General features: G+C 47.1%; 1 protein-coding gene and 1 long non-coding RNA gene across 2 annotated transcripts in view; one reads left to right on the forward strand and one right to left on the reverse strand.

Moving 5' to 3' along the window:
• Nucleotides 1-3,434, reverse strand: part of LOC130535292 (uncharacterized) — an 8,395-nt gene extending 4,961 nt beyond the window's left edge. The window contains exon 1 of the long non-coding RNA XR_008953084.1: nt 2,745-3,434. This is a non-coding gene — a long non-coding RNA (uncharacterized LOC130535292). The remainder of the gene's footprint in view (nt 1-2,744) is intronic.
• A 464-nt stretch (nt 3,435-3,898) lies between these two features.
• LOC130535392 (homeobox protein otx5-like) lies at nt 3,899-6,908 on the forward strand. The gene is made up of 3 exons (XM_057050390.1): nt 3,899-4,518; nt 5,299-5,450; nt 5,543-6,908. The coding sequence occupies exons 1-3, from the start codon at nt 4,419-4,421 to the stop codon at nt 6,179-6,181; spliced, it is 891 nt and encodes a 296-aa protein (XP_056906370.1). The 5' UTR covers nt 3,899-4,418; the 3' UTR covers nt 6,182-6,908.
• The last annotated feature ends 3,092 nt before the right edge of the window (nt 6,909-10,000 follow it).

Genomic DNA, 10,000 nt, shown 5'->3' on the forward strand with positions numbered 1-10,000 from the left:
CTTTCCAAACCTTTCCACCCAGTTTCTTCCAGCAGTTCTTCCAGTTTTACCCTCCACCAGCTTCTCAGTAACACACCTTCTCCACGGGCCCTATCGGTTTCACACACACACACACACACACACCCACACACACACTCTCTCCAGTCCCCAGGGTCTCTGTTACCTTATCAATATCGATGCCCGGGCCCCCGGGTTGAAGGTCCCGCTGTCCGTCCCTGCGGCCGACGCTCGCTCGGTTCTCTCCATCCACCCTTCCTCTGTCAATCTGGCTGCAAACCCCTCTTTCCTCCCTTTATCCCGAGGTAAGATACTTACTTTTCAGATAAAGCATATTATGATAAATCGGCTGAACTCTGTGCGTGTGTGTATGTGTGAGTGTGTAACTGTCTGACACACACACACCCCCCCACACACACCCACACACACACACACACACACCACACACACACACTATAAACACACTGTGAGCACTCACAGACATACAAACATGATGGTAAAGGTGCTGATATATGAAGTGGGAGCAGAAAGTGGTGATTTTTCTACTTTAGTTCGTCTCCGTCAGTTATTCGACACACAAACACGTGATTTTGTGTGTTGAATTTCTCTATGAATAAAAATTCCATTCAGCCTAAAAACACTGAGTGTTGCTAATTATTTTGACCAGCCAGTTGCCGTGGTTACACACCTGAGCGGACAGCATCAAACAGTGATGAGATATTCCACTGGCTAAAAATGTCTTTATATTTTTCCTCCCCTTTTCCATTTCCAAATCATTTTCTTCAATCTGCACACTCACTAATGAAATGAGGAAAAAAGAGGAGCATATGGGACCATGTTCCCCCGCAGAATGGGATGGAAGTTCAGGTCAACCAGGGGAATAAAAGAGTTTGGAGAAAATGAAAACTAAATGAAAATACAATGGCTGAGTTTGCCTCTGGGACATGGATGCGTGTCTGTTTTAAAATGAGCTGTTTATAAAATGTTTGTGTGTGTGTGTGTGTGTGTGTGTGCGTGTGTGTGTGTTGTGTGTGTGTGTGTGTGTGTGTGTGTGTGTGTGTGTGTGTGTGTGTGTGTGTGTGTGTGTGAGCACGCGGGTGTCTACGTGCATGTGCGTGTGTGTGACTATAGATTAGATGCACTAAGCCTCTTATGTGCTGGTTGTCCTTAATTTGCATCTGCTCCGGGTCCTAGTGCCCCCACAGGCCAACTCACCCCTTTGGATGCAAAGAGCTGAACATACCATAATATAACGATATAAGATCACATCACCTCTTTTTAGATTAGAACCTTTGATGACAGTGTTTCACCAATGGAGTTTTAATTTAAAATCCTCACTTTTGATATTTTCCTGATAGGGAAAGAATCAGAAGGAATTTGGCTCGTAGTGTTACATGATGTGACAATTGAACAAGAACTTTTGAGAATTTCAATTCTGATGTGAGAAATGTACCAAACCAATTGAGAAAAACTGTAATATAATAGTAAAAATATGAATAATACTGAGAGGATACACACATACTGAGAGTATACACACCACACACACACACTGAGAGTATACACACACACTGAGAGTATACACACACACACACACACACACTGAGAGTATACACACACACTGAGAGTATACACACACACTGAGAGTATACACACACGGAGAGTATACACACACACTGAGAGTATACACACACACTGAGAGTATACACACACACGGAGAGTATACACACACACTGAGAGTATACACACACACTGAGAGTATACACACACACTGAGAGTATACACACACACGGAGAGTATACACACACACTGAGAGTATACACACACACTGAGAGTATACACACACACACACTGACAGGATACACACACACTGACAGGATACACACACACACTGAGAGTATACACACACACACACTGACAGTATACACACACACTGACAGGATACACACATCTGACTGTCCTGAAGGGCTCACTGGCTGTTTTTATTGTTTCCAGCAGTTTACATACAAATTTAAATGATAATTAAAAAATGAATATATTAAAATTGATTTATAAATCCTAAATATGTATACACACACACAGATAAATATATATATATGTGTGTGTGTGTGTGTGGTGTGTGTGTGTGTAAGTATATAGATAGACAGATAGATAGATAGATAGATAGATAGATAGATAGATAGATAGATAGATAGATAGATAGATAGATAGATAGATAGATAGATAGATATAAATGGCACTGTAATTAATTCTAAAATTAAATATAGAAAATAAAATAAAGAGCCAAACATGAACAGATCTTTGTTGACAGCCCATCAGCTGAGATATCAAGAGTGTAACTTCTTTAACAAACTTCTTTAATGTTTGTTCGTTGAATAAATTCAACAGAACATTAAATTAAATCACAACTGAATTCTGCAGAACGCGGCAACAGTGGATCGTGTTGATTAGAAAGACAATTTTCTATAATATCTTTGGATTGGAAAACACTCATTTGACGAGTGAAAAACATTGAAATAAATTGGCTGAGCACATCTATGGGCAGCAAGTGCACGAAATGTGCATGTGCACAGGCGGAACACGGGTGCGCACATGGAGCGCGCCTGGCTCTCTCTCTCTGTCTCTCTATGTCTCTCTCTCTCTCCAGCGGTCTGCAGCAGCTACTTCTGTGTTTTACTGTTGAATGCTGCAAATCTCAAGGCACGAAATAAATAAATAAATAAATAAATAAATAAATAAATCGAACTTACCTGGACATGAGCGGGTGAGGCGTCCAGAGTAAACGACGGGTTTCCTCCAGCACGCAGGCCTCTGCCAACTCCAACGACGCGCACACATGCACACACGCGCACGCACGCACGCACCTCGCGCAGGTAGAGAGACGTTTTATTCGGAAACGTTCAAACGCGCCGCTAAAGTCTCCCCGTCGCGCTCTGTGTCTTTATATCGCAGCTTTGGCTTTATACGGCCAGATAAACCCCTTATACACTTTGGGCTGCAGCTACATGGGCTCCGTCTGTGTGTGCGTGCGTGTGGATTTTAAACTATAAGAAATCCGATTCAATTAACAAGCGCGTAGAATCGGCTTTGGACGCTGTGAAATTGTCTGCGACGCTGGACGACACAGGACACAAGAGGCGGACAAACTGGGCACCGACCCGGCGGGTGTCATCGGTCCCTGAACGCATCTTTGCAAACGGCCCCTGGGAAACCTGCGGGACTTTATTGAGTGGCCTTTTTTTTTTACTCTCCTGATGGAACCGTGTCGTGTTTGACTGTATTCCATGAGTTCCATAGCATGAGGAATAAATAAAGGCACTCTCATAATATCATTCCTATTAATGTGATTGACTGTAGTGAATGAATGGATGAATGGGTCGCATGGGAGCATGTTGGGGATCAGAAGGGGATTTAATAGCAGAACAACGTCGTCATTGTGCTTCTTTTAATCCGGCCCGCATGTAGACCCCCATCTCACCCTCCCGGCGGCTCCACCTTCGCCCGCAACAGTCCGACAGGGCCGCGGAATTATTGTTACCGATTTGGGGGATGTTTCAAGCTGGAAAAGCTGTGATAGTTTGGGACTGAACTCATTCTAACATTCTAATAATTTATTAGACATTAACAAACTACGGTTTTCCTAACGAACCCGTCAAATATAATAATATCCACAAACCTTTATTTCATCTAATCTGCAACTAAGCAATATTTTACTTTATTTAAGACCCTTTTTAAATTGAGAGCATATATGTGCGCGTGATTGTGTGGGCGTTAATGGAGAGAGAGAGAGAGAGAGGAGAGAGAGAGAGAGAGAGAGAGAGAGAGAGAGAGAGAGAGAGAGAGAGAGAGAGAGAGATGAAGGAGGGACAATTAGGAGGAGAAAAGGAGGAGGGCAGAGAGGGAGGGCTCATGGTGTCTACTTGAGTAAGAAGTTACTTTTAATTAGCCAGTCTGCTCTCACACGCCGCCTCACTCCTCCACTCCGCAGGCACCTCCAGGCTCCCCGGCGTCACCCAGCACCTCCGCACCCTCCAGAGCGACCGGATCTTCCCCGACACCTGGCGAGGACGGTGTGCGCGCCTGTTGCGCCTGAATTGGATGGAGCGGTGCCATTGCGCTCAACCTTAGCGAGGTCGTTCGGTTCTGGTAGTTCGGGAAGGACCAATGTTGAGCCTCTAGCGTTGCGGCTCGGGTCAGCAGAGGCGTCGAACAGCTCGGGGAACTCTCAGGACAGAACAGAGAGAAGCAGAGCAGCATTAAAACAACAAGCGTGACAGCGTTAACAAGCAAACCAGGAGGGAGGGACAGAGAGAGAAAGAGAGAGAGAGACACCCCGTGGAGACTAGATAGGAGAGCCGGCCCCCAGTCGGAGAGAAGGAGAGGGAGTGAGGGAGTGAGTGAGTGTTTTAAAGCCGACAGGAGGCATGATGTCCTACATTAAGCAACCCCATTACGCCGTGAACGGGTTAACGCTGTCCGGCCCGGGCATGGATCTGCTGCACTCCACCGCCGTTGGATACAACAGTAAGTCACGCGTTTAAACTGTTCTAAACCTGCACTTTGAGGGTGTTGAATCCAAAAGAATTGTCGCAAATATCCCGCATAATTTAAAATATGTATATATATTGTCTTTGAGAACTTGGCTGTGAGGTCATGATTTAGGAAAAGGTGCCGCTGAGTCTTCAGCCGTCGCAACATGTGTTCAATTGACCTAAAAGTTCAGCGGATTATGGAGTCAAAAAACAATAAAAACGTGTGTGAATAGACGAGCAGCCTGTTCTCACACAGACTTAAATATCAGCCCAGACTCCAATCTGTTGCGCTGATCATGTAACCCATTTAGAAAGTGATGCGTATTGTGTTTTATCATAAGCCGCCGCGTGTTTTCCGTCAATGGACAGTCTTTACATTCATGACCCACGTCGGCATCTGTCATCCTTGAGAAGGGCCCGTTTGACTCCGGTGATGCCCCGGACGGGGGCCTGTTGGCCCTTTTAGACTTCCTGCTGTGACTTTCGTTACAATCAGCCCATAATTCGATTTGAACAATTTCGCGCAAACATTGAGGATGAAAGCTCGTCACGTTTTACAGCCCCATTGTTTTATTCGATCAAAGTCTCATCTGAGATCAAAAGTAACACAAACGGGCTCGGCAAGAAAAAAACAATCGAAGCTATTTAGATATATTTTCCTATCGAACTAACAATTTAAGTTAAATTTCTGGACACCTGTGTGTCAGCTGATATTTTTAGATTAATTTTTAGAAAAAACTAATAATGAAATAATGTTTTTTTTAATCTCCAGACACCCCGCGTAAGCAGCGTCGGGAGCGCACCACATTCACACGCGCACAGCTGGACGTCCTTGAGGCGCTTTTTGCCAAAACACGTTACCCAGACATCTTCATGCGGGAGGAGGTGGCCCTCAAGATCAACCTGCCCGAGTCCCGAGTCCAGGTAAGGACCCAAACACCAGCCATGGAGCCTTTCAGAGCTACCGGAGGAGTTGGGAGGTGTGTTGACCCTGAGCTTTCGCTGCCATTCTGCAGGTCTGGTTCAAAAACAGGCGCGCCAAGTGCCGCCAGCAGCAGCAGCAGAGCACCGGCCAGTCCAAACCGCGGCCCCCCAAGAAGAAGGCTTCTCCTGCCCGTGAAGCCAACGCAGATGTTGGTGCCAACCCCAGCAATGGACCCTACAGCCCACCCCCTCCTCCTCCGGGCACCGCTATCACCCCCAGCTCCAGCTCAGCCAGTGCCACAGTGTCCATCTGGAGCCCGGCCTCCATCTCCCCCCTGCCAGACCCCCTGTCTGCCTCCACTACCCCCTGCATGCAGCGCACCACCTCCTACCCCATGACCTACACTCAGGCCCCCGCCTACAGCCAGAGCTACGCAGGCTCCTCCTCCTACTTCACTGGCCTGGACTGTAGCTCCTACCTTTCCCCCATGCACTCACAGCTGTCGGGGACAGGGGGTGCCCTGAGCCCCATCACGGCCTCCTCCATGGGGGGGCCCCTCAGCCAGTCCCCAGCCTCGCTCTCCTCCCAGGGCTACACGGCAGCCTCGCTGGGCTTTGGAGCCGTCGACTGTCTAGACTACAAGGACCAAGCTGCCTGGAAGCTCAATTTCAATGCCACTGACTGTCTGGACTACAAAGACCAGAACTCCTGGAAGTTCCAGGTGTTGTAAATAACACGAAAGTGGGAGGTGGGAAGGGAGGGGTGCAGGGGGAGGATTTTCAGACAATGAAATGAACCTTGGGATAAAGAAATCAATCGAGAACGAATCATCTTCATAAATAGTCTCTGAAAGCCTGTTTTTGAAAGCAAACTGACCTGTTGATGCTCAGCTTGTTGACTGTAAATAAGAGATCTCACAGGAATCAAAAAGAACTAAATGGGCGAGAAAGAGCAGCGACCTTTGCTGCCAGGAATCCTCTGTAATTTAAGGCCATGAATCTTTTTTTTGTCTGTATATATAGGTTTTTTTTTTTGTCAAAATCAAATGATATACTGGTCTGTTCTGTCACCTCTCCGTAAAACTTTATAGTCGACCATGAAATGATATGGAAAAGGACAGGAAGTCCCCAGAAACCACTTTCTTCGAGACTTGTCTTGTATTTTCAATTATGTCTTCTTTTATTAAGCTGCTTTTCGTCCAACAACTGAACCCACGAGATGGCCGTTAGAGCCGTGTCTTTACAGGGGGGGAACCTGAGAGGCTGATGAGCAGGCTGACCCTGGGGGGGGCAGAGGGCCCGGAGGTGCCCGCTGCCTTTGAGTGAGGCTAAAATCATTAGCAGCACGGCTCCTGCATTGTTAGTTTAATAGGATCATTTCCAGAATAAACGGAGCAACAATGGTCTCATTGTGACCCCCCCCCCCCCCCCCCAAGGGTACCCGTGCTAAGCTTGAATCTGCAACCAGGGCCGGTGCCGGGACCAGGGGCCAGGGCCGGGGCCGGGGCCAGGGCCAGGGGCCGGGACCAGGGGCCAGGGGCCGGGGCCAGGGCCAGGACCAGGGGCCAGGGCCAGGACCAGGGGCCGGGTCCAGGGGCCAGGGCCAGGGCCAGGACCAGGGGCCAGGGGCCGGGGCCAGGGCCGGGCCAGGACCAGGGGCCAGGGCCGGGACCAGGGGCCGGGGCCAGGACCAGGGGCCAGGACCAGGGGCCGGGGCCGGGGCCAGGGCCAGGGCCAGGGGCCAGGCCAGGACCAGGGGCCGGGCCCTGCGTTGCCCTGCTCCCCCCTCTTGGTGCACAGAGACTGGTGCCTCTCTCAGCTTCACCCTGTAAAGATGTGACGGTTCTAACGCCTGTGTTTAGTGTGTCTTTGGTATTAGAGTTAAATTGTGAATTTGTTGGAGTAAAAAGTGTGGTAATTTGTTTTAAGTTGATATTATTATACGTCTTATTGCTTTTCTTGCTATCATGTCTTCGGCTGGCTTGGTCGTTGTCCTTTTGTAAATATCTGAACAGCTTCCACCTCTGGTCTCAGCCGGTCGTTACGCAGCCTGACACAATCGCGCTCTCGTTCTTAATCTCTAGAAAACTGCCAACTTTTTTCGGTTTATATTTTCTGCTTTCTGCTACTTCTTTTTTTCCAAGCTCAGGGGTTTATCCAGGAAAGGTAGCAGTAATAGAATACATTGCTGTTCATGCTTCTTGATGATTTACAGTACTTTTAACTTTTGCATTATTCCAACCTTCTCTGCTATTATTTTCTGACATGAATTATTTTGTATATTTAATTTGTCTCCTGTGTTTGACTAGACTCACCATGCTAGATATTAACTGTTATGTTTCTGATGCATTAAATAACTTCATTAAACTTCATTGTGTTCTATAGATCTTGGGTTTGAGTGTTTAATTACTGAATACTGACCCACACTGCCATATCCCTCCATCTTCTTCCTTTAAGTTAAAACGGGTAAAGATGTTCGCGGCTGTTTCTGAGCACTTCCCATTAATCCACAACGTTGAGCGGCTATAAGGAGAGAACGGACAAGGAGCAGCGTAGATAACGTAGATTAGAACTAACAATAATGCCGTCCCATGGCAGAAAGTGAAATGCGGGTGAAGCGAAGATTATTTTGGATTGCTGAAGTCCTCCGTCCTGCATCCACCGGCCGGGCCGAAGGTCGCGTGACGTAAGCTCACGATGAGACGCTTGAATAAAACAAACTCCTTCATGTTTCCCAGCAGACAGGAAGTGTTGTTGACCCCAGCAGAGGAACGTGGGAGAGAAATCTATACATTATACACCTACAGTCAAGAGGGTGAGGCTAATGGGGGGGGCAATGTTGGGAAGCAGCGCTCTGGTGTGACGTACGGTAACATTGGCTACAGGCGTGGTGGGTTGGTCAGTTGCTCTACCCCTCAGAGCTACTGACAGCAGCCGCCCTGCTGCTCCCCTCAAACCTGCCACTAACAGCCAGTCACTGACGGGGATTCACCCGGAGAACAGAGCTGGAGGTCGGACCCACGCGGACACGGAATAACGGCGCCATTAGTGACAAAGGTCACTAATGGCCTTTAATGGGTGGTAGAGAGATAGATAGATAGATAGATAGATAGATAGATAGATAGATAGATAGATAGATAGATAGATAGATAGATAGATAGATAGATAGATAGATAGATAGATAGATAGATAGATAGATAGATAGATAGATGATAGATAGATAGATAGATAGATAGATAGATAGATAGATAGATAGATAGATAGATAGATAGATAGATAGATAGATAGATAGATAGATAGATAGATAGATAGATAGATAGTGCTCTGTAATCCCCACACCGTACAGACAGAAGATGGGAAATATGATTCATTTCTTTCCTCCCTCTAATCCCCAACAAACAAGTTGGTCGCCGGCTGCTCTGGAGACACTGTAATCATGTCGCCGCCGCCGCCGCCGCCGCCGCCGCATCATCCCTCCCTTCTCTCACCCTCCTTCCTTCCTCCATTTTCCTCTTAATCGATTCCTAATCCCAGCGTTGCCGCCATGCTCGTCCAAGTCTGCATATAGTAAAATGCAGTTCAGTTCTTGTGCCTAAGTCAAGACGGGGGTCAAAGTTCGCGTCACCTGTGAACAGCAGGTTAAAAAGTGCTTGAAAAAACAGCTTGTTGATGTGGTTTTGTCATCAGAAGACAAGAATGGAGCTAAATCCTCTCCAAACAACACATTGACCACCTGCTGTGAGTCCCGTCATTTATTCTCTCAGCATCAAAGTGAACAAATAATTCAAAGCCAAGACCAGAAAACAACATTTGAAGAGCTTAAGCGAGCGTCCATGTGGCGGGCGATGACTCCCATCAATGAAGAAACCGAAACAGCAGAGGACAAAGGGGGGAACAGGGGTTGAAAGAGTGCAGGGAAAGTTCCAGGTAAAGGTGATTGGATGGTTGTTCGCAGAGTGGCTTCCAATCATTTCATAACTGACCAAATGACCGTTGTTTTACCCATAATGCTCTTCTCTATATGAACGTCAGCCCTCAACATAAACAATGTTAATGAGACGTCACAAATGACGGTGATTAATGTTTAAATGCGGCGGTGCCGGCGCCGTAATGCTGCTCAGCCACGTCGTGTAACGGCGTTAGCAGGTGTGAGCCATCAGGAGCCAGTGGTGCTAACAGGATCATCATGAATGGATCAGCCAGCCACAGCCAACCTCAGCATACACTTCTGCTAAGGGCTTTAAGGCAGATTACAACTTAACACCTTGTTAATATCACTAATAGTAAATGTCAGAGTTTAGAGCCCCAGATTAATGATATGTTTGACTGAATCATTGTCTGGATTATGGGAGCATTTGGTGCTGCTCAGAATATCAAACACAAAAATGATCTGATTTCTTCTGCTTATATAACAAGTTGCGTTTCTGATGAGGTTTTCCGGGCTCAGCAATGCTGTCAAGAGTTCCGTCGTCTGTGGGAACTTTCACCGTGTCAGCATCCTCGGTTGCCACGGTTACCGCCAGGTCACAGGTACCCCTCGTTTCTCTTCG

Source organism: Takifugu flavidus, chromosome 12, assembly GCF_003711565.1.
Source record: "Takifugu flavidus isolate HTHZ2018 chromosome 12, ASM371156v2, whole genome shotgun sequence".
In the NCBI taxonomy this organism is placed as follows: Eukaryota; Metazoa; Chordata; class Actinopteri; order Tetraodontiformes; family Tetraodontidae; genus Takifugu; species Takifugu flavidus.

What these genes read in the sequence shown, in the direction of transcription:
- LOC130535392 (XM_057050390.1), top strand. Translation starts at nt 4,419, where the DNA reads ATGATGTCCTACATTAAGCAACCCCATTACGCCGTGAACGGGTTAACG. An exon ending in CACCGCCGTTGGATACAACA is followed by an intron (nt 4,519 to 5,298) that starts GTAAGTCACGCG and finishes TTTAATCTCCAG; the next exon opens with ACACCCCGCGTAAGCAGCGT. An exon ending in TGCCCGAGTCCCGAGTCCAG is followed by an intron (nt 5,451 to 5,542) that starts GTAAGGACCCAA and finishes GCCATTCTGCAG; the next exon opens with GTCTGGTTCAAAAACAGGCG.